A 13,964-nucleotide genomic window follows, 5' to 3' on the forward strand; every position below is an offset into this window, starting at 1 on the left:
TTTACTTGTGATGGTTTCTTTTGTACAGTGTACTTCTGATAAGGTTGTCATTCGGAATGCCAAGTTAGAAGCCCACTCTACATTATGTTTTAGCAGTTTCTAGAGAAGATTAGCCTACATTTAGCCACCTGTTACTGATAATATAAACTTAAGAATTAAAACAAATCAAAAGAGCAGCTAGATCCATATCTGGGTTCTAAATCCTTAATAGCATGGTGTCTGAACTCTTGTTATTGTCTGATTAGAAATAGACCCTACCTTGAGATGATCAGTAAGAAATGTTATTATAAAAGACTTGTGTTGGAATTGTGTAGCATACCAACACATGATCCCACCTGCACATGGTGCTCATTCTCACAGGTTTTGATGAAAGGAACAATCTACATAGGTCTCTGGTGGTGTCTTCAGATGGCTGATGCAACCCTGAGATGGAGGCAGTGTTGTATGGACATAGGTGAATGAGTAAGGTTTGTCTACAGTAAGCAGTGTTGCAGAATTCCATTATTGTGAAAGTATGAACGCAAGGCATTCCTAGACAAAAAAGGTGAGGCTTTGGGTGGTATTGTATAAAAAATTGGTTGCACAGTAATGGAAAAGATCATGCTTTTCACACAGTAAAAATCCTGTGGTCAGGACCACTTAATCCTGGGTTGGTATTTGTAATGCTGTGTTCCCGGACAAGTGAATGGCTACTGAAAAATGGCTTTTTCCTCTTAGTAAGAGACCAGTTGGTTTAATGATAGCTTTGCTATATTTTGGCATTTTTAATGTGCTGAACAAATCCTTCTTGTCCAGAGGCAACTTTGAAAGTCTCAGCTAGCTCTTTGGTAAGTAAATTATTGAATTATTACTGAAAAAGAATACATTTAGGGTGCTTTAAATCAGCAGATTTGAAAAGAGTGATCTGAAATCTAATGTTGTCCTTATTAATTCTCACTGCAAACATCTTGTCAGTAATTTCCTGTTGCAGTGTGTCACAGAACTCTGCATACAGTGAGCTACTGCAAAACTTGTTTTTTTTTTTATCAAATTTGTGAATGGTGAAAAAATTCTAGCAGTTTTACTGGGTCCAGTAATCACTGTCCTGCAAAAGCTGACCTTCCTGGTTCGTCCTTATATTTGACTGTCATTTAAAAATAGAATTGAAGGGGGGGGGGGGGGGGGGGGGGCATGTGAGGGAATGCCTTTTTAAAATAAATTGCTGCTTGATCTACATCTGATCTAGTGTACAATAAAAATAATCCTGTCTTCATTCAGGGCTGAAAGGTCCTTCGGGTCAGCTTGTATGTTAGTCACTAAAAAGAGCATCCAAGAAAATGGCCAATGGCAGCAAAAGTGAGAAGAGCCAACACTTGCACATGAGTTGTTTAATTTGCTCTACATGACCTTCCCGAGGTTGAGAGTTTTGTAGGATTAAAACTGTGTAAATGCATAATCAAGAGAGAGTGATGAGCTTTTGTTGTAAAACAAACTTTCACTGTGTAAAAAGTCAGCAAATAACATTGAAGTTGGCCACCTACAGATGGGTTATCCTACGATTGCTGCCTTGCTTTTTTTCTGTCTTCCTTCAAGGGAGTACTTTGTGCAGACTTGCAGAATGAGGGCATTTTCTACCCAGTTTAGTCCATAATTGGCTCTGTAAGCTGCTTAATGAAAATTGATAACGGAAAGGGAGAAAGGAAGCAGTGAACATGGCATGTCCTTTTACAAGAAGAGAGAAAAACCTGGCAGGCTGGGATGGGGAAAAGGAAGATCTGTTAGCCATGGTGGAAGGCATGACCCTTAGCTATTGCAATCCATCGGGCCCAGTTGCTGTGTTTAAAGGATACAGAATCATAGGAAGGAGCTTGTGAGTTCTTTCTGGAAGGCCCTCTGAAATCTGTGTTGCATGGGGAGAATGCCTGTGTTCTCTGGACCCATTGCAGTCTGCAGGCCCTACAGTATGTTTTCTGAAGTCCCCCAAAAGACAATTCAAGAGTGCCCTTATTTTTCCCCTTGTGCAAAGATCTTCAGACTGAGTTTTTTCCTGTTAAGTGAATTTGATAAATATGCCTAGCATAGAGAGGTGAAATTGGTCTGGCACAAATGAATCCTATTTAAAATCCCTCACTTCACTATAAAAGCATTAGGTTAAGCTTGTACAGTTCTTACACTCAGTCCTGTCCTGATGGAGGTAGACGGGGGTTAGCCTTTAATTTGCAATCTCGCTGAAGTATATCACTGTAATTAAGAACTTTTGAAACTGGATGGTAAATCCTACAAAGGAAGTGGTTCAGACAAGATAGGTACATGATAAAAGGTTGAATGTACAACCTTAATCTTATGTAATGTCAAATATAAAAACATTAAAGCTTTGGAGACAGTTTTAAAGACCTAAAAATATTTAGCACCATAATAGAAATGTTGAATTGGATGATATTAAAGGCTTGATGGAAGGTCTAAAGGATGGTATAAAGATGTAACTATTTGCAGGAAAGTAAGAGCCCACCTCCCTTCTGCTTATTTCCACAGGTTAGAGTTAATGTGTCTTCTGTGAGTCTGCTGTAGCTAACCAAACTAACTTTTATGTTTTGTAAGAATGTGCAGGTTATTTAACCTCCTGCGTATGGGGAAACTGAAAACGGAGAAAAAGAGGGGTTCTACCAGCATTGTACAAGACTCTTGTGGGTGTGTTAAGCACTAGCAACTGTACCACCCTGAAATACCAGGTAACTTGTGATGGAAGGACACAGGCAATTCTGCTGATTGTGACAGCTTAAGAAAACAAAATCCTGTGGCGTTTGGGTTAATTTCTTCCCACTCTTGATTAGATGGTAATTCCCCATTGTATACCACAGATGCCTATTTAATCAATGTCTTCTATTTTTTTTCTTAAATCTTAGAGATAGTGAACAATGTGTGTGTTAGTGCCTTTATCAATGTATCTTTAGAGTACTACTGTAAAACAATGCACCACACAGAGAAGTCAATTTATTCACCAGCAGTAGAGCCTTGTTCCCTTGGGTTAATAGGCAGCCTCACTGGCAGTCGCTTCCTTCTCCAACACGTTCACTCTAGCATGTGGCAGAGGCTTATGCTGATCCTCTACCGCCCTGCAGCCACCCAGCGCTAAGCTGATTTTGCTGGATTCTTTGGTATTTCATTCCTTCAGTCCTTCCCTATCTTTCATTCTAACCAGTGTAAATGCTTGTTTAGCAGCAGCCAAAGGCTCGCTCCTGAACGGAATGGTTATTTGAATGAATAAATGCTACGATATTTACCATCTGCTTTCCCAAGCAGAATGTGGCTTTATGGGCAACTCAATCAAAGGTTTGGTGCAGAGGTAACCTGGACTGCATGCATCCTCTTTGCTGCTCTGCAGAAGTCTGGGAAATCTGGATTTCACTGGATCCTGGGGGAGGAGGGGACAAGTTGGTGGAAATCAAGACATTCCTGGGTCAGGCAATGTCATTACAGTTGCCATTTTATACTAATTAGGTGTCTACCCTTGAATAAATGATATCTTCAGTCCTTGCACCTGGATGTATTTCCTTCTCGGGAGCATTGTTAATGATTGGATGCTATGCACAACTGGATGTTGTAAAACAGCCACTTACCCTTTTGGATTAGGATTCTTGGCAAAAAGGTTTTCTGAATTCCACATCTAATAGAGATATTTCTGCTTGGAATAACTGCGGGGGGACGGACCCCACCAAACAAAAACCAAACCAAAACATATCTCCCCGAAAACAACCAGGATTTGTATTTGTTTTCAATAGATTCGGGAGCTGTGGTCCAAACTGACGTGCTCTAGAGAGCCCCAGTCTTGTCCTTAGGACCACAATTCCTAGGCTTTCAGTTACATGTATTCTGGCTATCCTACTTTGGATTAAGTAGGAAGCTCCATTTCTAGGACTGATCTTTCCATTGCTACCTGAACATGAGCAATGTTTTCACCCCTTGATTGGGGTAGTTTAAACTAGTAGCGAACTCTTCATAGCTTCCCAGGTACATGAGTCGTCCCTGAGAGGTGATTTGAGGTTAGAAATGCTTCCTGAGTAAATCCACCACAGGCTTGGATTTACTGGAATCAGAGGCTACTCTCAAAAAAGTCTCAGTTCTCTCAGATTACTTTTTATGATGTAAGTGGGCACTCTGAATTTATCTGCCTTGTTTCCCTTGCCTCCTTCCCATTTCCCCTTTGATCAACTAGTCCTTTCCTTACAAAGAGAAACACCACATCCTATGTCCCATTACATCAGTTAGCTGCCTCATCAACAGCATGGCAAGTTATACAAAGAGCCCCACACCACCTTTGCAATGAAAAGACATAGGAAGGCTATGGGGGTCTGGCTGGGAGATGCTGCAGGTCTTCTCTGAGGGAGTTTCAAAGGTAGTGTGCTGACTTAAGGAGGATCAGCAGCTCAACTGCTAGTGAAGGAAGTGAGTCTAGGACCTCCTCATTCTCATGTGAAGACCTGAAACCGGGGAATCCTTGTACACCCTACCCCTGCCAGCTGGTGATTGCATTTGGGATCCTGTCTCTTCTGAGCCACAAGTCAGCATCTCACTCACTGCCTCTCCTCACAGGTTTTTCCTCAATTGACAAGCCAGGAGGAGCACACAAAAAAACCCAAGATAGGATTCCCAACAAGGCAGGCAGAGATTTCAGCACACCAGCAGACTAAATGCTGTTCGTTAGGCAGCTGTGAGTCCATGTGGAAAGACTATCTCTGCAGAGGAAAGCTTTTAGTCCCACTTACCTTCTGGAGGATGTGCTCAGTAATGATGAATAGTAGCTGTGCAAATGAAAATGCAGCTGTCAGGGTTACAAATTGTTAGCATGTGGCATTTGAAGTGAATACCAGTTTGAAACAAGTGTTTTCAGCTACACTAAGGCCACAAGGTGCACATGTAGTTGGAGCTCTCTTTGAAGGACTCAGGCAATAGAACAAAGGAAGAGTATTTTCAAAAAATAATTTGAAATTTATATTTATCACTTATTGTATTAGGATTGAATGTGATCATTAAGAAAAAAAGGAAATGACAAGCTGGGCCAACATAATGGGCCTGTTGCACACTAAGGACTAAGAGCAGTATATCGATGCCAAATAGTTTCCTACTTTCCACATAACCTGAGAAAGAAACATCCCTAATAAAGTCATGTTCCAGCTGGCTATAGCTGTCTGGAGGTATGTCCTTTTTTATAGCTCTGAGCACACTTTAAAACATTCCATGTGATATCTGAGCATTCAGAAAACAAAAATGATGCCCTGGGCAGGCTAACTGGTTGTGTCACATTGCAGTAACTGTGACCTTGGGTTACACATGGTCTAGGTTAAACTCCAAGTCAGCAGATGACATAAAACAGAGATTACAGTTCAGAAAGTGGGCCCCAAACATACTGCATTGTCACATCTGTAAATGTAAGCTTGCCTAAAGCTGTCTCTTGTCACTGTTAGAGAGATTTGCCACCGAGGGTATCTTGGTTTCTCCTCCTGTTGTTTTCCAGAGGGCAACCAGATTCAGGCAGATGAGGAGACCCCCCCAACCTGGAACGACATCAGAAGCGGAAAATTCCTGCCCAGGGCCCAGAGTGTAGATCTTTCCCCTGTTGGTCTATACCTCACATTTTTCTATCAAACTCATTCTGCAGCTGCTTAGCCTCCCAGGTTACAAGTGAAGATGTGGATTTGCAAAGTCACTTGGGATGCAAACCAGGATGCACACAGGAGCCTTGCTCAGGAGGGGAAGGAAAGCTCTTCCAGAGCTCCCCAGCTTGCAGATGCGTCATCTCCCAGGTACAACAGAGCAGCCCTGACACCAGGAGATAAAAAGTTGGCTCTGTAAAAGGGTGGTTGCGTGGGTGCTCCAGAAGTCGTCAGACTGGTTATATTTGGCTGCACAGATGAAGAAGAAAAGCAAACCAAGTTATCAAACATGTTACACAATGTTATTTTACTTACACTACTCCATTCTCTCCAAAATTCCCACAGTTAATCCTGTTTCTTGAAAAAACGTACAAACCTTGTTCTACTGATAAGGGGTTTTCCCTGGGTGTTAGTGAATCACTGCCTTCCTGAAATAATTTTCTTCCCCTGACAAAGGGCCTTTTGGTGAGGCCAGAGTACTGTACTTATGTCAGGCCCTGGTTTGCAGGGGAGGCATTTCAACTGCATTATTTCAACACTGACGAACTCATTTCATGTCTCCAGCAGCACTGCTTGTGTAAGACTTCCACACTGATTCACTCGAAAAGGCCCAGCTCCCGCAGGGGGTACCAGAAATACACTAAAGAAAGCTAGGAAGTATGGCAAGTGTAACTCATCTTTATTGTCTGGTAATTAGTGATAAACACAAGTCCCAGGCCAGAGATGGGAGCTGGCGTTTTAACTGTATCTGACCTCCAGTGAGGCACTGTGTGAAAAAAGGACTTTTCTTATAAACCTGCTGCGTGCCCCTTTCACCAGATAGTCCCTAGTTGTTGCTCCTTGAAAACTAGTGAATTACCATCACTTCGTAGACCCCCTCCCCGTGCTATTCGCATCTCTTTCCCTGCTCGGCACCGGCCCTTCAGTGCCCCGGGTCACCCCCGCTGCCTTTCCCAGCCAGGCCCCTTCCCCTGCGGGCACCACTTGGCGCTTCATGACCATTAATTTCACTCCCACCTGGCCCTAAGGAGGCCCCTGAGGCGGGGCCGACCCCCTCAAGCCCCTTTTCTGGAGGGATTTCAAATAAAAGCCGCCGCCGAGGCTGTGCCTGAGGGATCGTCCCGCCTCCGTACCAGAGGCCCGCACCGCGGCAGCGCCCCCTGGCGTCGCGCCCGCTGCCACCGGCGGCGCCCGGCGCCTCCCTCAGCCCCGCCGCTGCCCTGAGGGCCCGGCCCGGCGTCGCCATGAAGCTGCACTTCAGCATCACCGCCGCCGAGGAGCTGCGGGAGAGGCGCGGGGGCCGCTACGTGGTGGGCGCGGGGTGGGGAGCGGGCGGCGGGGGCCAGCGCGCCGGGCGCGGGTCTGACGGCGGTGTGCTTGCAGCTGTACTCGGTGTGCCTGGAGGGCTTCCTGCTCGGCAAGGCGCGGTACAGCCAGCTCCGCCGCTGGGACGCGCAGGTGAGGGCCGCCCGGGGGGTGGAGGGGCCGGGGGGCGCCCCGAAAAGCCTCGGTGGGGGCAGTCTGCCGGCATGCAGGCGGCCGTGGGGCCCCGCAGCCTGGCCGGGCCCCTGTGAGGGCTGTGGAGCAGGAGGGACTCTCCTGGCACTCACTGGCCTGGTGTGGGATGGCGGCTGTGAGTTGTTTCTGCCCAAATCTGCATTAAAACTTTTCTTCATGCTCACACCCCAGGGAAGAGGTGCCCGGTCCCGGCCCGTGCCCTGCCTGATGACCCCGATGCTGTGCTGTCAGAGGGGCTGAGCCACAGCTTGCGGGGCACCTCTGTTTGCAGGGTGCAATCCAGCAGCAACTGAGAGGGAAATCCCCCCCCCCCCAAAAAAAAAAAAAAAAGCTAAGGGATGTGGCAGAAGAGTGTGGTAAACTGGCTTAATGGGAAACCTTGGTCAAGCAGCAGCAGCTGTGGACTCAAAGTGCCTCTTTTCCTTGGCCTCTAGGAGAGAGGTGCAACTGCTTTGCTGGGGTCTTTAATCCTATGAACAACTCTAGAAAGTGTATAGAGGTCAGTCCAGGCAAATTGCAGTCAGTTGTAGGGTTTTTTTGGACAAGCCAGGGGTTAACCAGTGTTGGAACCCTTGGCCCAAGCTGCCTGAGCAGATACCTCAGGAGTGACCCTTTCCACACAGGCAAATACTAGGCAGTTACAAAAGAGCTGGAACACAAACCTGGAGTATTCCAAGGAATAGTGGGTATCAATAATCCGAACTGGATTATTTAAAGTGAATCTGCCTGTTTATCTCTGCTTTTGTTTTGTTGTTGCAAGGGAGCATGTGATGTTGATCTCTTCCATGGAAGCACAGTGGCTGCCAGCCTTCTCTTTGCTAGCCTGATCTCTCTGGCTCTTGCCAGTCCTTGGGTCCAGGTGAAATCTCTCCTAGTTCTTCCATCAGTCTAGATGCACACTGTCGTCTCTGCTGAGCAGCCTTATTTTACCTTGATAACCCTATTTTAGTGCCCTGTTTGATGAATGGTTCTCATGGTAGTAGGTTAGGTAGGTGCTCCTTCTTTTGGCAGCCTCCTTCCTGTGCTCTCAGCTGCAGTGATAGGACCACTCTGGAGCAGTTTTTCAACCAGGTAATCCCAGGTGGGGATTTGTCTGTCTATCCAACTCTGTGTGACTGCACAAACAGTTGGAGAAGCACAGCTGAAAGCAGTTGAGTTAGCAGTAGGGCTGCCATGGCTCGCAATGTTTGCTGCAGTGTGCTCTTGTGCCCCAGCTTTGCAATTCCTTTCCCTGTGGGAGCTCTCATAGTAATATTTTGCTTTGATTAATGGTGCGTTTTGGATAACATATCTGAACTAATAAACCAGCTTATGTACTTCCTTGCTTTTTCTTTAAGGCTTACTGTTTCTTGCTCAAGATGTTTTAACTTCATTAATGCTCTTGGCAAAATCTTTCCCTCCTCCCCATCCTCTGTAACTGACAGTTTGCCTCTTGCTGGGCTTTATAAATTGTTAGCTGATTTTTATTTTTAATTCCTTCATTCCTGCTGTTGGTAACTGCCATACTTGGTCTTGAAGCTTACAACTACACTGCTGTCCCTTAATTGTCTTCCCTATACTTATGTGAGGTTGCTGGTCTATAATTATTATATCCTGTTCTGCTTATTTTGCTTGAAATACCCTGTAAGGTAGAAAAATGCACACATACAAGAAGTCTTAAACTCCAGAATACAGTAATTTCACCCTCCCGCTCAGATCAGGTGTGGTGTCCACAAAGCCCCACAGATACAGCAATTCTGTGATGGCTGCAGGATGTGAATTAGAAATAAGCTTCCCCCATGGACAGATTTCTGCATGATTATACTTGACGGTATTTCCTGGATGCTACTCTGGAGGAGGTCTCTGACCTGTGCTGGATGTGATGCTGGACTAGTTGTGCCTCTGATCTCCTTCAGAGGGCAATTTCTAAAGCACTACTATTCCACCTCTATGAGCTCCTCTCCTAACTTGTGATACAAAATCAGGACACATAACTTTTGTGATGCTGTGCCTTACCTGCCCCTTTTCTCTTCCTGTGTATTTTCATGCTCCCCATCACTTTATATTCTGAGAATGCTTGTGTTTGACACTCCTAAACTCTGTTTCTTGCTGTCTCTCAGAGCAGTTGTTCTCTACAAAAGGACTGTCTGAAGGAAGCAACTGTTCAGAGGCAGCGCAGTGTAACGGAGCATATGAGTTTTTGGATACACTGTTGAATAGGGAGGTGCAGGTATACTAACTCCGAGCAACATTTCCTTATCTCCAAACAGGATTCTCAGCCTTAAGCTGAGCACCCAAGCCAAATGGTATAGAGGGAGGCGTGAACAACCAAGAAATATCCTAAAAGACATCTTGCTTAGAAGGGGTTGCTTAGGCAGGGCTGGCAGAAATGCTGAGGAGAGCAATGCAGCATTAGCCTTTCTCTTGTGGAGACAGGCACTTGGCTGTGAATTGCCAGAAGGTGCCTGTCTTGGTCTGAGGATTTACTCCCTTGACCTTTCTCTGGGAGATGGGGATTTGTGTTGGCTGTAAGAGGGCCAGAGATGGTTCTGCCTTCTCCCCTTTTGCCTCTTCTTTTAGGAGCTAGAGCATTCAATTGTGGGAAATCCACTTTTCATTCCCTTCTCTGTCTTGGGTATTTAGGTATTAAGCATTAGCCGTAGGAAGGACAACTGAAGGACCAGTCTCCCTTTGCTCAGGATGAACACCACAGACGTTGGGCAGCATTCCTTATCATTTGCGCTTTCTGAACTAAGACTTGTGTAGCCATTCTCTGCAAATGACAGTGAACAACGTCAGCAGGAATGTCAATGGCAGATGGATGTGCATTTTACGGATCTAAGCTTTGGCCCTAGATTTATACAAGGACAGCTAGGCAGTGCTCTGTACTGTAGCTGTGTTGTCCTCTGGCTTTAGTTCTGTGGATACTGCACACTGACCAGAGCACCCTGATAGAGCTGTGGTCTCTATTCTGCTTATGGAGAGGTAAGGATCTCTTGCAAGAATATACAAGTGGCAGAAACTTCTAGAGTGGGGCTAGACATTACCTGGTCAGTGGTTTGTGCACTGAAAATGTTACTGGATTTCCTCAAATTGAGGCAAATTGAACAACTGCTGTCCCTGGTTTCCACCTTTGTGATGTTTGCATTTGGCTTTTCTAGTTTGGCAGCTGCTTAGCACATCCTTCATATCATCATAATGAACCTAGAGAACAGATTATTGTTGGGAGTATTCACTAGTTTACTTCAAGGCAGTGTGTAAATAGGACGTGTCCTCTGTAAGATTAGGAATGAAATGCAACACTGATGGATTCTGGTCATGATGCCAGCCTCTACTGAGTCAGCAGCATCTGTGAACAACTGTTGGGAAAATATTTTTTTTTTTAAAATCTGTTAATCATAAGAAAACAATTGGTAAAAAGGAATTAAATATAGAAAATGTTTTTTAAACTTCATTTAGTCAGTCATGTACCAGCATAGTCTTATATCTTTTAATTGCTTGGAAAGTTTCTGCATACGTATATTTTAATTTTCACATGAAACATGTTTAAGCATTTTTAATCTTAGAATGGTGTCTCCTTTTTTTTTTAATAGTTAATAAGGTAACTGAGAAGGAAATGTCCAGAGGCCTGTTTATTCTTTATATAATCCATACACAGTAGCTTTATAGTTATAATGCTGCTCTATTTTTTTTCAGGATAGCACTTTTGTTCCTGATGCTCTGTCTGACTGCACACCTATGATGGAGCATGGCCCCGGGTGAAATAGTTTGTCTAGACAGCATAGGCAGGAGACAGGACCTGACACCAAAAAGTAAACCCATGGGACTAAACTAAGTAGGAGATAGTCAACTACACTTCAAAACTGATGATGTCTCCTGCTGAGGAGGGGAATGTTTATTGCAGAAAGATGAAGAAACAGCACCAACTATGGCATGTCTTTACTCCCCTTTTTGGCCAGGTTAGTGCTTAGAGCTATCATATTTAGGAAAACTGCCCTATCTATTTTCGGTGGAAATCTTGGAGGAAGAGTAAGTACCACTTCCACCAGATTGGAACATCCTGTCTGGGGTTCTAGCACAGTCAGATTTAAGCTTGTTTTTGTGATCCAGCCTCCTGTGGGCTTTCCTGCCACTTGCTCTTGAAGCTGCCTCTGGGGTGGGGAGCTGGGAGTGGAGCTGTGCCCAGCCTTGGTGCTGGGTTGCGGGCTGTGAGGCTGGACAGGCCCAGGTGACTACTGTGCAGTGTTGTTGGGAGCTGTGCATAGTGTCTGCAAAGAAGCTGTTTGGTTAGGCATGCTGAGGCCAAAGGATGGGAGTCCTCCCCTTGGACAGCTTGTGGAGCAGGATGGCTTGGAAGTATCTCTTGGGTCAAGTAGGTCCAGTCAAGGGAAAACAGCAGTGCACAGGGCACCCTGGCTTGGGGCTGAGCCATGTGTCTTCTGGGGAGTGGCATTAGGTTGCAGAAACAAACCCAGAGCCTCAAAAAAGTGGTTGGAAGAAGATTTTGGGTAGGGGACCCATCTCCTGTGGTGGTGTTGGCATGACAGGGCAGCGGGCAGTTGGCACCACTAGCTACAGCGTAGCTGTTGACTTGCATTTAAAATATAGCCTAGGCTATTGGGTTTGTGAAGGCAAATATTGTCAGTTTAATTCTGCTAGAATGAAATTTCATGCTCGTGGCTGATTAGTCTGGTAGACTTATAGCACTGTACACAAATACACACTTAAAGTCGATAGGAATTTTTCTTTATTTCTCTGAGAATTTTCTTTTCTCTGTAGCCCAAATCCTGAGGACGCACAATTGCATTTCAAGAAACTTACCAAGCAGCTGGCACTGAGATTAATTAGTTTGTTTTTTTTTAAGTAGGCCAGAGTCTTGGCTTGTGCAAACTGATGATAACAGACAGCAGCACTTTGTGTGGGTGAGGCATGGCCTGAACACAGAGGGAAGAGAGAAGACCTCCTTGTCAGTGCAGCTCTGGCTTTCTGATGTCTGGCAATTTTTTTTGCTGTATCTCCTTCGTTTGCCTGCCTGTAGAGCAGAGATAATACTTCTCAGTCCCTGGGGGAAGATCACATATGTGAAGGACTTTGAAGATATAAAGCACTCTATACTAGCTATTACTGTTAGCTTTACATAAAACCAAAGCATGTAGTGTTATCTAACACTTTTATGCTGTGTATCTCAGAGAGATTCACGTGTATCTAGCAATCAAGAACTCAGAAACAGCAGTGTGTTGTCAATGTAGGGAAAGTGGAGCTGTGAGAATATGCCTCACTCCTGTTTTAAGCCAACAGACAGGAAAGGGTATTGCTAATTCTTGCAATAGTAACTTTTTTTTTTTCCAAGCTTCAGCTGCTGGAGTCATGTGAAAGACTTGGGCAGCTGGGGCCAGAGGGAAAATCTCATCTTTCACAGGATTTAGTGACACTAATTGCTGAATTGAATACTGGTGCTTAAAATTTAGTAGTAATGTCTCATCATACTATAGGAGTATAATTTTTCTGATCAGATACCATATTATTTTGATTTAGGTGAAGGAATTTTTCCCGGCAAACTTGCTGTGTTTAGTAATATGCATATTGGGAAGTTCATCCTTCTCTTGGGATCATTTGCCTATAGCAGGCCATTTTTACGCTTTCAAGTGACCAGCTAATGCCAAAACCTATACTGGAAGTGTCTTATGTTAACATAAGATAATGTAATTGTGGTTCTCTAGTCCTTTCAGATCTGTTAAAAATGTGAGGTAGGGTTTGTACAGGGATATTATGCTCTTACTACCCAGCTGATGCAGCTGGAGGAAGATTCAAACTTTCAGATAGCTTGTGTTCCTAAATGATTCTCTGGTGTTTTGGGTGGGTTGGTTTTGTTTTTTTTTTTTACCTTTGACAATATCAGGTTATCTGTTAAAAGTTACTACCTCTCACAGACAAAATAGTAAAAGCCTCTGAGGTAGCACAGGTCAAGGGTAGAAGTCACCAGCTCTTAAAAAGTAGTTCTGTGGGTATAGAACAAAGAAATCCTCTATGGACATATTGGGAAGAGAAGATATCTGTAACCATATCTTGTTTGTCCATAAGGTGTATAAGACCTAGATGATAAGGTTAATACAATGCTACTTTCCTGGCTTGGAGCGGGAGCTCCAAGTGGTAAGACTGCAAAAATGAGAAACCCATCAAAAGAGGTTGCTCACTTGGGCTGTCTTCTGGCGACTGCCTGGCCAAAGTCTTTGCCCTTGTGCTGGGCCCTGAGGACCATCAGGGAGGTGCTTCAGTGAGTGCCCCATGCCCTTTGCCATCATGTCTCACTGTCAAAACAAGAGAGCATTGAAAGTTCCTTGGAAACTATGAATTCTTCTTCACTGATCCGGAACTTTCCTTCCGCTGTTTCGCAGCTGAGGCAGCTTTTTGGAAGTGCCGTGCCTGCTTTCCCTCCAAAGTTTTACCTGGCAATGACCAAGTCGATGGCAGATGAGAGGAGATCTCAGCTGGAGCAGTACCTTCAGAATGGTGAGCTTGGTTATAACAACCTGGCCAGCTTTCATACGTAGGGTTTAAACCTTTGAGGATGTCTGCATCTGTGACTGCAGGGTGCTTTACCTTCTATACTGAGCTGAGTAGGGGTGTATCTAAAAGGCTGGGGCTAAGCCTTGTCTTGTCTGTTGGTTCACTGGCTCTAGAACAGCAGCATATCGTATTTCTCTTATTTCTGAAGCGTCTGCCTTTCTGCAGCTTTCCCAAAATGTAAGGGTGCAGTTTCACACTAAACTTAAGCCAACTTGGCCTTCTGGTGGCAGCCTGTAGTCTGGCCATTCTCTATTCTTCTGGCTGTGAGCT

The 13,964-nt window shown here is 44.7% G+C and overlaps 1 protein-coding gene across 1 annotated transcript in view; it reads left to right on the top strand.

The window, feature by feature from the left end:
* Positions 1–6,853: 6,853 nt before the first annotated feature.
* SNX31 (sorting nexin 31) overlaps positions 6,854–13,964 on the top strand; it is a 31,278-nt gene continuing 24,167 nt past the window's right edge. Inside the window, exons 1-3 of the mRNA XM_074897624.1 lie at positions 6,854–6,940; positions 7,014–7,088; positions 13,523–13,637. Of these exons, the coding sequence (XP_074753725.1) occupies positions 6,875–6,940; positions 7,014–7,088; positions 13,523–13,637 (256 nt within the window). The 5' untranslated portion in view covers positions 6,854–6,874. The remainder of the gene's footprint in view (positions 6,941–7,013; positions 7,089–13,522; positions 13,638–13,964) is intronic.

This window comes from Athene noctua, chromosome 2 (assembly GCF_965140245.1).
Source record: "Athene noctua chromosome 2, bAthNoc1.hap1.1, whole genome shotgun sequence".
Taxonomy (NCBI): Eukaryota; Metazoa; Chordata; class Aves; order Strigiformes; family Strigidae; genus Athene; species Athene noctua.